This window comes from Balaenoptera borealis (genome assembly GCF_965194805.1).
Source record: "Balaenoptera borealis genome assembly, chromosome: 16".
NCBI lineage: Eukaryota > Metazoa > Chordata > Mammalia > Artiodactyla > Balaenopteridae > Balaenoptera > Balaenoptera borealis.
This window is the reverse complement of record NC_138872.1, coordinates 52,744,422-52,760,836: the sequence shown is the minus strand read 5'-3', so window position 1 is coordinate 52,760,836 and position 16,415 is coordinate 52,744,422. Positions and strand designations below refer to the sequence as shown.

General features: G+C 45.5%; 1 protein-coding gene and 1 long non-coding RNA gene across 17 annotated transcripts in view; one reads left to right on the top strand and one right to left on the bottom strand.

The window, feature by feature from the left end:
- Positions 1 to 9,736, bottom strand: part of ZNF75A (zinc finger protein 75A) — a 106,252-nt gene extending 96,516 nt beyond the window's left edge. For 5 of the 16 annotated variants that reach the window (XR_014236048.1, XR_014236049.1, XR_014236050.1 and 2 more), the window contains exons 1-7: positions 8,897 to 9,733; positions 7,237 to 7,755; positions 5,509 to 5,704; positions 4,717 to 4,874; positions 4,313 to 4,439; positions 2,404 to 2,555; positions 1,987 to 2,113 (exon numbers count right to left, since the gene is read on the bottom strand). Coding sequence is in view for 12 of the 16 variants with exons in the window: in XM_082362081.1 (XP_082218207.1) it covers positions 1,987 to 2,113; positions 2,404 to 2,555; positions 4,313 to 4,439; positions 4,717 to 4,874; positions 5,509 to 5,704; positions 7,237 to 7,755; positions 8,897 to 9,130 (1,513 nt within the window). In the remaining 4 variants the exon portion in view is untranslated. Of the gene's footprint in view, positions 1 to 178; positions 290 to 1,986; positions 2,114 to 2,403; positions 2,556 to 4,312; positions 4,440 to 4,716; positions 4,875 to 5,508; positions 5,705 to 7,236; positions 7,756 to 8,896 lie in introns of all 16 variants that reach the window. The other 11 variants (XM_082362079.1, XM_082362080.1, XM_082362092.1 and 8 more) reach the window with 7 other exon arrangements.
- A 61-nt stretch (positions 9,737 to 9,797) lies between these two features.
- On the top strand, positions 9,798 to 16,131 carry LOC309614197. Its single transcript, XR_014236066.1, has 2 exons — positions 9,798 to 10,153; positions 12,893 to 16,131. It is a non-coding gene; the product is annotated as an uncharacterized lncRNA (long non-coding RNA).
- The last annotated feature ends 284 nt before the right edge of the window (positions 16,132 to 16,415 follow it).

Below are 16,415 nucleotides of genomic sequence, written 5' to 3'. Positions count from 1 at the left end.
TGGAATAAACATAAGAAACAGCTAACTATATGACAGAGCAAGAAAGCCACAGTAATGAGGAGAAAAATTGGATGAACACTAATTTTTTAAAAAAACAGATAAGCAGAACTATAAAATATTAAGCCCTTGTAAAAGTTCCTATTAAGGCACATTTCCTTTCTTCCGATGGTGTACCTACCGGTAGGCAGCTCTCCAGAATTGTCCTTGAACCCCAGGGATCTTTGAACCCACGGCTCTTCCCCTTGCTCTAGACAGGAGATCACTTTAGGTTTGGGGAGCACAAATAATGCTGTGAAATAGAAAAACTGAGGTCAAGGATTGGTAACAACAATAGTCCACTAATTCCAGACTATTTCAGGAAGAGCAAAGGATACTTTAACAGTCTGCAACACCAAATGGTTAAATGGATAGACTCATATCTGGTATCAGGTTCATAACATACTTCATTTGTGGGTGGATATGCAAAGTAGAGACTGAGAAATAAACCTAAGCTGGACCAATGAAAAGGATATAGGGCATGGGAATCCAGTGCATGATCCCCATCTTCTGCTACCAAGAATACCCCGTATTCTACTAAGGTAGGACCAAACTGCAAAGGCTGTAGGAAATATACCTGGGCCTATTACGTCTTTAGGAAGACTCATACTGGATAAGGCCAGGTCTAGGGGAGTCAATGTGAAGGTCAGTGGGCTGGGTATCATAAACACAAGTGATTCCTCTTATACTATAGCAACTTTCAATTTAGCTCTCAGGTACCAGACACTGGACCAGGAAAGATTTCTACCATTGCCAGAGCTCACTGGTTCACATCCAGGTGGAGGAAACAGACCAGAACTACTTAGTGGACTTTCTCTAAATCATATTGCCAAGTATGGAAAGTATTCATCACTCAGTCATTCAATACATATGTGCTGAGTGGCTATGGTGCACCAGACACCCTCTATGTGCTAAGGATACAGTGGTGAGTAAGCCAAACCCCCTGATCTCACAGAGCTTATCTTCTAGTGCAGAGTGAGACAATCTAACATTAATAAACAAGCAAATAAAATGTCAGGAAGTGATAAATGTTTTGAAGAAAACTAAAGCAGGGTAAGAGAACAGTTAAGATTCTGCTTCTGTGAAGATATTTTAGATAAGGCTGTAGGAAAAGCCTCTTTTCAAAAGTGATATCTGAGCAGAACCCTAAAATGAGAATTTTACCATGTGGCAGAAACGTGGGCCAGGAAGAGGGAAGGGGAAAGAAATGAGCACATCAAGTCCATGAAAGAGCAAGATGAGCAGTGTGAACAAAGAGGCCAGAGCAAGGGCACGAGAGGCAGGAGATGACAGCAGGCTGGTGAGGAGGGGCCAGATTTTGGAGGGTCCTGAGAGCCTTGGTAAGGAATTTGGATTTATTCTGAACCTTATGAGAAGTTATTGCAAGGTTTTGAAGCAAAAAATGTCATGATCTGATCAGGTTTTTAAAAGACTCTGGCTGCCATGTAGAAAACAGACTGAGAGGGCAGGAGTGGTGGCAGTGGGTGCCAGTTAGAAAGTACTGAGGTGGACCTTGATAGAGATGTTGCTGGCTGAGACCAGGATGCTAACACAAGAAGCTGAGACATGATCAGACTCAGGCTACACTGTGAAGGTGGAGCCAAGAGTGATGTGTTAGACTTAGTGGGGTATTACAGCAAGATCAAGGTAAAGGATGACTGGATGTTTCTTGCTCTGAGCAAGTGGATGAGTGGGTATTCCTTTTACGGAGATGATAAGGGCAAGATGTAAGGGCAAGTTTGGAGGGAAGAAGAGATCAAGAATTCCAAATAGTGTAAGGAATGTGTACTTGGAAAAAGCTCCCTGGTGATCTTTTCCCTGCCTACACCATCTAGTTGAGAACCAGTCAGCTACTAGAACAGAGACTCCCTCACAGGGGTGCATTCTCAGTACGCCAACAACAGGATAGATTAGTCCACTCCTATGCAAACGGAAGGGGAGAATCTTTACCTAGAGAGATGACAGTCTCATAGTTTTCTTGCATTACATCATTGTAGAGGGCCTTCTGAGTGGGATCCAGTAACTCCCATTCTTCCTTGGAAAAATACATGGCCACTTCTTCAAATGTCAACAAGCTCTAAAGAAGAGAATGGGCTTTAGCTCAGTACTTGCCACTACAGAAGTAGCCCAACCTTCTGAGCCATCAACTGCATGGTAAGCCAGTCACTAAAGGAACTAACAGCACATGAATTTTTTTTAAGTGGGAAGGCAGAAAGGAAGTAGGCAAGGGATCAGCAAATAGCCTGGGAGGTGCCCAGTTCTTGAGTGGGATCATCTGGGTTAACACACCTCTGTGCACCTGCTGGGCAGTGTGGGTCAAGGGCAGCAGGGAGAGGTAGCCCTAAGAAGCTGGAAAGCACAGCTCACCTGGGACTCAGGCAAGACGAGCTCAGGTGCCACTGTCCAGTCTTTGGCATTTGTCTGCTCAGGAAAGGCCAGGATCTGGTGAGCAGGCACTGCTGTGGAAGAGTGAGAGGAAATTTCTCTCCCTTCTGTCTTTGAACATCCTAGGCTCAGTTCTGAAACATAGACGATCCTGATCTTTCAGTAGAAATGGAACACTTTACAAGTGTTATGTGGTACCTAGAAGTGGCTATCTCATTTCAAACAAGAATCAAGCATCTACTAGCCCCTAAGATGGGTTTCCCAGTTGACTCTCTTCAGTTTTCATGAGTGAAGTCAATAAAAGGAAGTCTTGTTTTTTCCTTACATGACATGAATTCTCCTGAGTTGGACAAAAATTAGAGGTGTTGGAAAATGTAGTACTGAGTCCAGTGTGCCAAGTAAAGGAAATGCAAAGGTAGAAATGAGCTTGGTGAGTTCAAGAAACAGCAAGAAGGGTTTCCCTGGTAGCGCAGTGGTTAAGAATCCCCCTGCCGGGCTTCCCTGGTGGCGCAGTGGTTGAGAATCTGCCTGCCAATGCAGGGGACACGGGTTCAAGCCCTGGTCTGGGAAGATCCCACATGCCGCGGAGCAACTAGGCCCGTGAGCCACAACTACTGAGCCTGCGCGTCTGGAGCCTGTGCTCCGCTACAAGAGAGGCCGCGATAGTGAGAGGCCCGCGCACCGCAATGAAGAGTGGCCCCCACTTGCCGCAACTAGAGAAAGCCCTCGCACAGAAACGAAGACCCAACAGCCATAAATAAATAAATAAATAAATAAAGGAGTTCCTTTAAAAAAAAAAAAAAAGAATCCACCTGCCAATGCAGGGGACATGGGTTTGAGCTCTGGTTCAGGAAGATCCGACATGCCATGGAGCAACTAAGCCCATGCGCCACAACTACTGAGCCTGTGCTCTAGAGCCTGCGAGCCACAACTACTGAGCCCATGCGCCACAACTACTGAAGCCCGCGGCCCTAGAGCCCGTGCTCCGCAACGAGAAGCCACCGCAATGAGAAGCCCACGCGCTGCAGCGAAGAGTAGCCCCTGCTCGCAGCAACTAGAGAAAGCCTGCATGCAGCAATGAAGACCCAACACAGCCAAAATAAAATAAATAAATAAATAAATAAATTTATATATTAAAAAAAAAAAGAAACAGCAAGAAGACCAGTGTGGCTAAAGAGGACTGAGCAGGGCAGGAGTGGCAGGAGATGAGGGCAGGAAGGTGAGGAGGGGCCAGAACTTGGGGGGTCCTGGGTGCCTCTACAAGGAGTTTGGATTCATTCTGAATGTGTGAAAAGTCACAGTAAGGTTTTGATGCAGAGAAATGTCCTGATATGATCCAGTTTTTAAAAGATTCTGGCTGTGCTCTGCGGAAAACAGCCTGCGGGAGGGGAGGAATGGTGGCAGGGGGTGCCAGATAGAAAGTACTGAGGTGGACCTTGTTAGAGATGCCGCTGGCTTACACCACGATGCTAAAGCACAGCAGGCTGAGACTTGGTTGGACTCAGGCTACACGGTGAAGGTGGAGCCAAGAGGACTAGTGATGCAGTAGTACTACTGGGGTACGATAAGATCGGTGTAAAGGATGACCAAGTTTTCTGGGCTAAAATATTGGGTGAATGGCGGTGTCCTTTGTGGAGATGGGAAAGTTAAGAGAAGAGCAATTTGGAGGGAAAGAAGGCAGGAAGGATCAAGATTTAGGATAAGGAATGATCATGTGCACTGGGAAAAAGCTCCCTGGTGATCTGGATATACCTTTTCCCTGCCTACACCATCTAGTTGAGAACCAGTCAGCTACTAGAACAGAGACTCTCTCACAGGGGTGCATTCTCAGTACGCCAACAACAGGACAGATTACTCCACTCCTATGCAAAGGGAAGGGGAGAACCTTTACCTAGAGAGATGACAGTCTCATAGTTTTCTTGCATTACATCATTGTAGAGGGCCTTCTGAGTAGGATCCAGTAACTCCCATTCTTCTTGGGAAAAATACATGGCCACTTCTTCAAATGTCAACAAGCTCTAGAGAAGAAAATGGGCTTTAGCTCAGTACTTGCCACTTCAAAAGGAGCCCAACCTTCTGAGCCATCAACTGCATGGTAAGCCAGTCACAAAAGGAACTAACAGCATTTGATTTTTAAAAAGTGAGAAGGCAGAAAGGAAGGAGGCAAGGGATCAACAAACAAGTGCCCCAAATCCTGGGGAACATCTGGACTAACAGCTCTGAACACCTGCTGGGGAGCGCGGGTCAAGGGCAGCAGGGAAAGGCAGCCCTAAAAAGCTGGAAAGCACAGCTCACCTGGGACTCAGGCAAGATGAGCTCAGGTGCCACTGTCCAGTCTTTGGTGTTTGTCTGCTCAGGAAAGGCTAGGATCCGGTGAGCAGACACCGCTGTGGGTGAAGGAGAGCCACAGGAAATCTCTCTCGCTTCTGTTTCTGAATATCTTAGGCTCATTTCTAAAATACAGAAGACCTTGAGTTTTTCAGTATTGATGAGACACCTTTACAAGTGTATGGTGCCCAGAAATGGCCTTCTCCTTGTTAATGAGAACCAAGTATCTACCAGCCTCTAAACAGATTCCCCAGTTTTCATGAGCAAAATTAACAAAAGGAAAAACCCTTTTTATTTTCCTCTCATGACACAAATTGTTCAGAGTTAGACAAAGCTTAAACATATTTGAAAATGACGTACTCAGGGACTCCAGTATACAGTAGGAGATTTTAATCATTTATTACTTCTTTCCTGGTACACAATTTTCTTCACATTCCGCCACTGACAACCCATTTCTGATCCCAATTCCTTCTGTATTTTATGAGGACAAGGTGGGCTCGACCCTCTCCACTTTTCTAAAAAACTGAGTTCCCAGTGTTATTACCAGGGTTCTGTGGTTTGGAGATTTCTGTATCTTAGGCCAATCCCCACCTTCACCCACACCTGGTCTGCTCTACCATAACCTGGGGGGCATCCTAATTGCTAACGTGGCTGCATTAGTAGATCCACAGGGCAAGCAAGAGAGTGGTAACAACATTCTGGCTTAACAAATTACTATCGCAGCTCCCAGGAGAAGGAAAGTAACGTGAAGCTCCTTACCCCTCTCACATACAGGCTCAGTTTCTTTGTGGGTATTCCTGATCAGCAGCTCTTGTAGACTCTGGTGTGTATTCCAAAATTCTTCATCCTGGGACATGCCCACTTGCTGGGCCTCTGCTGGCTTCAGCTTGAAGCCTAGGGCCTCTGCTGTTTCTCCCAAGAGCACTGCCTCCTTTCCCAGCTCATGGTCTGCAACCTAGAAATAATGCCCATCCTTGTTACCATGGAACTTACTTTTGGTTTGGGAGTTGGTGGGAGAGAGAGGAAAAAGCAGAGTGCAAACTGTGGGAAGGAGACACTAAAGGAAATGTCACAGAGACTTAAAAGAGATACGGGACCACCAATTTTCCACAAGAACTATACACAAAATATAGGAAAATTGGCAGAAGAGGAAAAAAGGTGTGGTTACTGCCAGCCCTCCCAGACAGCAGCCCCCACCCTCTGCATCCAGCCCAGCTCAGACCACTAACAGGGTTGCACAGGCCACCTGTTCTCATGCTGCCTTGACAGACTTTCTCTCCCAACTTAGATTCTTGCCTTAGTGGTTTCCTGTCCTCTAACTCTCTCAAAAGATTAAGGAATTGAATTTAAAAGTTGTCCTGTCAACCATATTTTCCACATGGGCAGGGAAGAGTCTCACAGAGGATTGGGATGAAATGGAGAAAAAAGTGGGAGGAAAGAGCCAGGGCTCTGGGTTTCCCTGATGGCGCAGTGGTTAAGAATCCGCCTGCCAATGCAGGGGACACGGATTTGAGCCCTGGTCCAGGAAGATCCCACATGCCAGAGAGCAACGAAGCCCGTGCGCCACAACTACTGAGCCTGGGCTCTAGAGCCCAAGAGCCACAACTACTGAAGCCCACGCGCCTAAAGCCCATGCTCCGCAACATGAGAAGCTACCGCAATGAGAAGCCTGCGCACCGCAACGAAGAGTAGCTCCTGCTCGCCGCAACTAGAGAAAGCCTGCACACAGCAAGGAAGACCCGATGCTGCCAAAAGTAAATTAAAAAAAAAAAAAAAGAGGGTCAGGGCTCCCATTTATCCTCAAATGATTTTGACACAAAACGTGTGCCCTCCCGGTATTCTGAGCAGGCCTGTGAAGCCAGCTGGTATGCCGCCACCTGCCCAAGGGCATGCCCTGGATCCCCGCTCACAGCACAGCCAAGGAACAACCACTGAGGGAGGGGCAGTGGAGGCCCTTGTCTACGGTACAGAGGACACTATCCCTCACGCTCTTTCTTCTCTCAGCTACTCTGTTGGGATTTCCAAATCTTTCTTTCCCTGTTTCCTTTCTACTTTTTCTCTTCCTGGGCAGTCTTCCTCTTGTTGTTTGGTTTCTCCCTCTCTTTCGTATCTTCACTCTCCTTCGGTCTCTGAGAATTACTCCTTTTTTGGATCTGTACCGTCCTCTCCAACTCCTTATTGTCTTTTGTTTGTTTCTAAGAACTTGAGGCCCATCTCCTTCGCCAAGCCAGACTAGGCTCATTACCCTCAACACACCCTGGCTCCAAAGAGGGCCAAAAGCAACTCTCTCCCTAAGGCCAGGGAAGCCTCTCTCAGGATCTCTGAATCGTATGCACTGACTATGGCTGTGGATCTGTGCTTTTGCATCCTGCTTTACATGTCCTAAAGGGACAACAGAAGTTACCTATTTCACTTTATTTCTCAATTGCCCCAGTACATCCACCATCACCCTATTTCACTGTACACAACAGGAATCTTTCTTCTCACCCCATTCCTCATTTGACCAGATTCCCTCTGCAAGTGTTCTACCAGGACCACAGCCTCCTCGATGCTCTGTAGATGGTGCTTCTTTATGCAGGTCTGGGTGTCCCTGGGCAGAATGGACAGGAACTGCTCTAGCACCACAAGTTCCAAGATCTGCTCTTTTGAATGAATCTCTGGCCTCAGCCACCGACGGCATAATTCCAGAAGCTGGTCAACAGCCTCCCGGGGTCCAGCTGCTTCATGATAGAGGAAGCTCCGGAAATGCTGGTGAGACCTCTCAGGACTGAGACTGTCCGTTTGGGGGGCATATTTCTTATGCTGACTGGAGCTCCCTGTCACAGGTCCCTTGGTCTCCCACCGAGTCCTGATCTGAGGGTTCAAGTACTCAGCCACCTTCAGATCTATGGTCATCATTCTTCTTGAGGAACAATTCTGCTCCTCTACTGGACACACCTCCAGCACTACCTCTGACAACTGAGGCCCAGTCTGGTCTGGAACAAAATCAATAAAAGGATCTTCTTCCTAAGGCATTGAGGGCAGAAAAAAGTGCATGTCAGTAAGAAAGTCACATGAACTTTACTACTTGTTACTTATTATGAGAGAAACATGAACTTTAAAAATCTACTGCCAGGCCCTTGTTTCTCTCCTTTTCTTTCTATTATTCAACGGAATACAGCACAGCTTATTAAAGACAAATGCCAATAAATCACTTTGCCTTAAAAAAAAAAAAAAAATCAGGAAAGGTTGGTGGGTGAAAAAACTAGTACCCACTGGCTCCAAGGAGTTTGGGGATTATCCAAAGATTTAATTGATGCACTTCCTATGCCATCCTCTCCTTGTAAAGGAAAGATCAGGAGAATATTCTGAGTTTCTCTTAAATTTCAACATATCGTCCTAGTCTGTCTTCAGTAAGAGGGTACAACTTCTATGACCTTTATCCTTTTGGGAAGATGGAAGCCTTCACTTCCTGGACCATTTGAGGTGCTCCTTTCCATTGTGTGAAAACTGGCAGGAGAGCTGAAACAATGAGACCAGAGTAGAAGAAAAGTAATTCAGAAAAATGGAGACTTATTCTTCTCAAAAGCATCCCCCAATTAAGTAACTAGTTGCTCTACATTTGTCTTGGCATTTCTTTGCAAGACATATAAAGAGCACCATGCAGAAGATGTATACCTGTATAATTTTTCTTTCCTTTCCAAATTCACTTATTTATGTATGTATGTATGTATGTATGTATGTATGTATGGTTGTGTTGGATCTTCGCTGCTGCGCATGGGCTTTCTCTAGTTGCAACGACTGGGGCCACGCCCCATTGTGGAGCATAGGCTCTAGGCGCTCCGGCTTCAGTAGTTGTGGCTCGTGGGTTCAGTAGTTGTGGCTCACGGGCCCCAGAGCGCAGGCTCAGCAGTTGTGGCCCATGGGCTTAGCTGCTCCGCCGCACGTGGGATCCTCCCGGACAAGGGCTAGAACTGTGTCCCCTGCATTGGCAGGCTGATTCCCAACCACTGTGCCACGAGGGAAGTCCTATACCTGTATTTCTAACTTCTCGTTACTTGACCTAGGAAAAATTACAGCTGATCCTTGTTCACAAAATGTTTATCCAAATGTCAATTGGAAAAAAAGGACAGCATGTTAGTTGGTGATGATTACATTCAGCTGCTACCTTTCTCCAGGGCTCATTTAGACCTCTAAGCGAGGCTGAGGAGAGCTTCGTGAGGCTCACTTTCCCTGAGGTGATCCAGCAGAAAGGACACCGAAATTCTGCCCAGGAAGCCACGATGTTCACAGACGGCTGGCCCCCGATGACTCTGAGGTGCTGTGGACACTTCCCAGGCTTTTGCATCAGAGGAAGCTGATCTGACTGAGGCTGGACCGCCTGTTTCTCCCGCAGTAACATCAGCCAGTAAAGGAAACGCCGGCGGAGGCGGGAAAGTGGACACGACCGCCCTGGCGCGCCCGCGAGCACTGTGCCTGCGGGCAGTGTCCGAGCGGGCTCCCGCCGCGCGGCCCCGGGCGCCGCCCGCACAAACTTTGGAGAGAGCGGCCTCACGAGCCTGACGGCGGGCCTCGCCCCAGACAGTCCTGTCGCCCGGCTCGGAAACACCACCGGCCGCTGTGCAGCGGCCCCGAGCAGCGGCCGGCGTCTCTCGGGGGCTCCGGAGCCGGCGCCGAAGCGGAAGCCACTTCTAGGTTACCTCGGACGGCTTGGCTTCGTGGAGGCCGCTACCTCTTCCCGGGGCTCTACCACAAGTCGCCGCCGGCCCGGCCACCGCTCTAAGGAGGACAGCTCCCCGCCACGCGCCACTCAGGGGCGGGCCCCCCAGGCCCCGGGGTTTGGGAGCGCAGGCCGGGCACTATTTAGACCCACCCGGCCCCCCTACCCCACCTGAAATCCTCCCTGCGCGGCGACCCGCGCTCCAACCGGAGGCAGAAGTGACGCGCTTCCGGGGAGGACCCGCTCAGCCCCGGCTGGGTCCGTGAGCACCGCCGCTCCAGGCCGCGCTGGGCGACCGGCCTCCTGCCCGGGTTCAGCCCTGGCGGCAAGAAAGAGTTAAGTCCACCGAGTCTCCAGGCCCGCCCAGCCTAGAGGGCCCTGCGCGCGGCTTGGCGCCCTTGTGTCGCCGTCTCGCGTCCCAGCTCTGTGGGGCGCGTGCGTCCAGGTCGTTCCTGTGTCGTGTTCGGGCTGCCGGCGGAGCCTGGTTACCCGGGCCCCGCCCTGAGGGTCACCGTTCCCTTCCGTGCGCTGGGCGCCCGACCTTACCGCGGCTCAGCCGGCCGTGCCCGAGCTGCCGGCCAGGGCCTTGTCGCAGCCTCCTACAGTAGGAGGCCGTTTTGCCCCGGTCAGGATCGACGGCCCCTCAGGAGTGTGTACTCATTTCTGGGCTGTGCGTGCACACACGATTCTGTTTTTTCTTGTGAGGTAGGTTTTTACTTGTGAAATAGGTTCCTTTTGTAGATCTCCTTGACAGAGAATTGAGAGCTAAGGAGTGACTTGATCGAGGTCACATAATTCACCAGTGGCAGGTCCTCCAGTGGAATTTAGGGCCCCTTTGTCCTGTCTTCTGCTTTTTCCACCACAGCGTGCTCCCTGGAGCATGGGAACCTTCTTTTCATCTTGTCCTATAGTGTCTGGTAGAGTTGCCTGGGTAAGGTAGGCATTCCATAAATATTAACTGAATCATATTTATAAGAATCTGAGTATTTCGGTTGTTGGCCTCCAATATTTCCAGTTGTCAGTATTTTCATAGTGTCAGCCTATACTAGTCAAGGGATTATTTATTAAGTCTACTATGTGTAGCCAGTGTTACAGATTCGATAGGACAGAGCCTTTGATTCAAGGGATCTGGTGAAAGGACTGAGGCAATTTCACAAATATCAGCAACACAAGGTAGGAAAGGGTAAGACATAAGCTGAACGCCGTGGGAATTCCAAGGAAATGAAAGTCGATTTTGGGGTTGGGGAAAATTATAAAAATCCTTGAGGGATTTGCCTGCAGCAGGGAGTGGGGCCACATTCCAGGCAGAGGGTAAGGTAAGAGCAAAGCCTTGAAAGCTTCAGAGATAAGCAAGTGAGAAAATCTGTAGTACTTTTTTTTACTAAATGTAATTCGGGTACATTTAGAGAAAGAGTTAGAGTTAGAAAATAAGTTCTTGTGGATCTACTATGGAGCGCTTGGAATAGAAGTGAAGAGATTGCATTTAATAAAGTAAATAAAGAACATCATTTGAGGGTTTTTGAGGGAGCTTCTTTCCAGGGCAGTTCATCTGGAGCTGAGTTTAAGGTGGGAACAAAAATGGAAGACCATTACCAGGTCATTATGCTATTTTTGCTTTTAGGTAGACTGGTGTTACACTCCTCTGAGGCATAGATCTTGATCCTTTTTGAGGGGGAGAAAAGGATTAAGCAGAGGTGATAATAATAAGCATCTGACGGGAATTCCCTGGCGGTCCAGTGATTAGGGCTCTGTGCTTCCACTTCAGGGGGCACCGGTTCTGTCCCTGGCTGGGGAACTAAGATCCCGCAAGCTGTGCAGCGCAGCCAAAAAAAAAAAAAAGCATCTGCCTAAGTCGCCTGAATATATTTCAAAGCAGGTTCATTTTCTTAGAATCTCATGTTGGGACTTAGTTTCTTCAAAAGTAACTACTGCTTCCACAACCTAAGTGTCCATCGACAGATGAATGGATAAAGAAGATGTGGCACATATATCCCATGGAATATTACTCAGCCATAAAAAGAAACGAAATTGAGTTATTTGTAGTGAGGTGGATGGACCTAGAGTCTGTCATACAGAGTGAAGTAAGTCAGAAAGAGAAAAACAAATACCGTATGCTAACACATATATATGGAATCTAAAAAAAAAAGCAATGGTTCTGAAGAACCTACGGGCAGGACAGGAATAAAGACGTAGAGAATGGACTTGAGGACACGGGTAGGGGGAAGGGTAAGCTAGGATGAAGTGAGAGAGTGGCATGGACTTATATAAACTACCAAATGTAAAATAGATAGCTAGTGGGAAGCAGTGCATAGCACAGGGAGAAGGGAGATCAGCTTGGTGCTTTGTGATCACCTAGAGGGGTGGGATAGGGAGGGTGGGAGGGAGACACAAGAGGGAAGAGATATGGGGATATATGTATATGTATAGCTAATTCACTTTGTTATAAAGCAGAAACTAACACACCATTGTAAAGCAATTATACTCCAATAAAGATGTTAAAAACAAATAAATAAAAATAAAAATTAGACTATGCAGGAATAAAGAATTATATGTGATACAAAAAAAAAAAGTAACTACTGCTTCCAGTCAGAACCAGTGGGCAGTAAAGCTCTTAGCATTGAGATCCTCATCATCTGGACCAAGGCTGAGCATATAATTGGAACTTGAACTGAATAAATGGAGTTCTGCCAGCGGTGCCCGTGAATTGGCAGGCCTGATTCATAACATAGGTAGGGAGCTGGTTAGTGAACAAGGGGAGAAGAAAGTGGGAAAAGAGACCCTATGAAAGGAAGAAGAGGAAGCAAGGCACAAAATGGTGAATTGTGAATGAGGGTCACTGATGATTGTCATCATTTAAAGTTTGGTGCCATAGTTCCTTACCCTTGCTGTGGAGCCCACAAAGGTCCCCTGAGTCTTTCCTTTTGATTTCACCTTTCCCTGCCTGGGCACAGTTTGAGAAATAATGAATGTCCAGCTGGAAAGCAATGAAAGCAAACACATGCAGTTTATTTTGAGATACCACACAACTGCCATAGTGGGCTGAATGGTTTTGCTGGGTGACTGGCTGCTTTAATGGTGCTGCTACTGGCTAACAAACAAACACTTTCTCTTTCCTTTTTCCATTTATAATAGTAATTGCCTTAGTTAGAGCTGCCTCTTTTAGAAGGTTGCTTGATCCTAGCCTGTCATTGGCTCTATACCCTATTAACTATCGTACTTTCATGATCCTCTTAGTACTCTGTAAAGCAGTTGACATTTCTTGCAACAAATGTTAGAGGAAAACTAATGGCCTGGACCCTTCTGGGTTTCTAGGTGAGAGGCTTTTGAGAATTCTGTGTAGTTGAGAAATGAATGAAAGTCAGTCGGGCTCTGCCCTAAAGGAGAGGAAAAATAACTGAAATACCATTTTTCTCATTTCTCTGACATACTTTTCTTTCTTCATAGCACCTGGAATGGATAAAAGTGGCAGTTTTTGTTACTTCCCATGAGGTTGTATATCTGGAATGAGAACCATGAAATTAATCTAGAGTAGGACATTTCTACAGACATGGAGTGGCACTGGGTGGCACCAGGAGGACTTGAAAGGAATATTTGAGGGCAAAGAGCTATAGAAGAGTTTGCCAACAGAAGGACTTATGGGAAACAAGTGATCAGAATCACCAATAGAGAAACCTTCAAAATTTCTTCAAGCAATGGAAAAATTGAGTCTTAGGTCAAATTAAGTAAAATCTATAATGAAGAGAAATCAGATAAAGTCTCAAATATACAAAGTATGTTACTTAACACTAAGTGTAAATTTAGGAAAACAATCACAAGGACAGATCTTTTTAATACTTTTTTAACTACTGTAAAATTTTTATAAAACTTGGACTCATCTCTAAGAATTGCCATGATTCTGAAACTTGATAATATCCCAAATATGGAACAGTTCAGTGGAAAATAACACTTGAGAATACACCAGATTTACACAAGGAAGAAGATCTGAGAGTGGAAAAGTGCCAGTAACAAATACATTATTTATATACTTACAGATTACCTTGGTAAACATAAGAAACACTCAAGTTAAAGCTTAGTCTTTGAGAATGCTGTATTGAATGCAGTAAAAGTTGAATTTCATTCATATGGACAACAGAACCTACTAACTTTCTTCTTCACCGAAAGATACAACTGTTCCCGAATTCCAACTCTCTAGACATCCCACTGTCAGGGTAGCTTGGAGTATTTATCCAGGTGGATGGACTGCTGCCCAGTGAACACCAGATGCAGAGCAATATGAGCACCGTTTTCCTTTCTGGCAGTGAGGTAAAATCAGCTTGTTTTGGAAGAGGAGAAGCCACACTGCATCTCTGTTACACAATATTATTCTGTCCTTGCCTTTAAGGCTTTCACACTCCCTTGTGAAGCACCACTTTTTATTGAGATTTATCTTACCTGAGTCTGTCCCTCTTGTGAGCACGTCTCACCTCCTCTCTTCCTTTTGTGTCTTTTCCTGTATTCAGTTAGGGAGAATATGCAGGCATTCCTGTTATTCCTGACTGGTGCTGCTGCATCTGTCAAGGGAGAGAAGAAAAAGCGTTCAGAAGGGGGGTTCTGAAGACTGACCATCCATGTCTTGCAGGAGCAACAACTAGACTGGACCTTGCAGTGGCAACTTTCCGAGTTCAGACCTTTACTGCTAGACTAGCACTTCAATCATGAGCCCTTATCCTTTTTAGCCCATTACCCTTCAGTATAAATTCCTATGCCTTCTGGGGGGCGTTGTGTTAGTTGGGGGGATGGGGAGTTGTTTCATTTTTAATTTTTTTTTTCCAATTCAGTAATGCTTTTTCCTTTTTACCCCTGTTGATTGCCTGAAACCAAATTCAGTATGAATAAGAGAGGGAAATATACAACACTGAATTTGGAGGAGAAAATGAAGGTTCTAAGTAGGATTGAAGCGGGACGATCTCTTAAAAGTGTAATGGATGAATTTGGAATCAGTAAATCAACATTTTATGACATTAAAAAGAACAAGAAATTGATTTTGGACTTTGTACTGAAGCAGGACATGCCATTAGTAGGGGCTGAGAAGAGAAAGAGAACAACAGGAGCCAAATATGGTGACGTGGATGACGCAGTCTACATGTGGTACCAACAGAAACGCTCAGCTGGTGTCCCTGTGAGAGGCGTGGAGCTTCAGGCTGCTGCCGAGAGATTTGCACAGTGTTTTGGGCGAACAGACTTCAAAGCTAGCACTGGTTGGCTTTTTAGATTTCGAAATAGGCATGCAATTGGGAACCGAAAAGCATGTGGGGAACAAGTCCTACGTTCAGCTTCAGAAAATGTTGAGCCGTTTCGACAAAAACTGTCCATGCTTATCAAAGAGGAGAAACTGTGTCTTGCTCAGCTGTACAGTGGGGATGAGACTGACCTCTTTTGGAAGTCAATGCCAGAAAATACTCAGGCAAGCAGAAAAGATATCTGCCTGCCAGGGAGGAAAATAAACAAAGAACAATTGTCTGCTCTTTTATGTGCAAATGCAGATGGTACTCATAAGTTAAAGTCAATCATTATTGGAAAATCAAAGCTGCCCAGAAGTGTAAAAGAGGACACATGTACATTACCTGTGATATACAAACCTAGTAAAGATGTTTGGTTCACCAGAGAATCGTTTTCAGAATGGTTTTTTCAAAACTTTGTTCCTGAGGTCAAGCACTTTCAAGTTAATGTTCTAAGATTCCATGAGGAGGATGTCAGGGCCTTGTTACTTCTGGACAATTCTCCAGTTCACCCTTCCACTGAATCACTAACCAGTGAGGATGGTCGAATAAAATGCATGTTCTTTCCCCATGACACTTCAACCTTGATTCAACCAATGAATCAGGGTGTTATCTTGAGCTGCAAACGACTTTATAGGTGGAAGCAACTTGAGGAGAGTCTTGTAATTTTTGAAGAAAGTGATGATGAGCAAGATAAAGGAGAAAAAGGAGTTTCCAAGATTAAAATCTACAACATAAAAAGTGCAATTTTTAACTGGGCAAAGAGTTGGGATGAAGTAAAACAAATAACCATAGCAAATGCATGGGAAAATCTTCTTTACAAAAAGGAACCTGAATATGATCTTCAAGGCTTAGAAGATGGGGATTATAGAGAAATTCTTGAGAAATGTGGGGAGTTGGAAACCAAGCTGGATGACGATAGGGTGTGGTTAAATGGGGATGAAGAAGAAAAGGGCAGCCCCCCGAAAACAAAAGGTGGAATTACAAAGGAAGTTGTTCAAAAAGCGGGAGCTGAGGAGCAGACTGCTGAATTTAAGTTATCTGCTGTAAGAAAGAGTTTGGACTACCTTCTTGACTTTGTTGATGCGACACCTGAGTTTCAAAGGTTCCATTTTACACTGAAAGAGATGCAACAAGAAATAATCAAGAAGCAGTTCCAGAGTAGAATCCATTCTAGAATTGGTAGCTTTTTGAAACGTAGGCCTCATAATATTAAGGATTCCTTCAATATGCCTTCAACTTCTGGTTGTAGTAATTAGATATTGTGTTTAAAGATTTCTGCAGTTATGTAATGATACATGAACTAGACTTGTTGTGAACTGTCATTGTTTTTATCAACTGACCTCACTTAGCACAGCAATGCCGATTTATATTGTTTATAAAATACACGATTTGAAAGTAATAAATTTGGGGCTTTTTGATGTATCAATATGTTCATTAATCTATATTTTTTTCTATTTTAGACAAGGACTTGAATAATGAGGAACTATTGTCCCAGATTATCTAAGGTGGAATGGATGTGGGGAAAGCATTAAAGTCTAAATGTATTCGCAGCATATAACAAAGAAGCTATATATATGCTGACTAGTTATTTAAGAAGATAAGGACAGACTTGGTTTTCAATTTAATGGTATGACATACTCTGCTCTTGTAAATGAGTTACCACCTGTTTAGTGTTTGTTTTCTCCTTATTGTGGAAGTAACATATG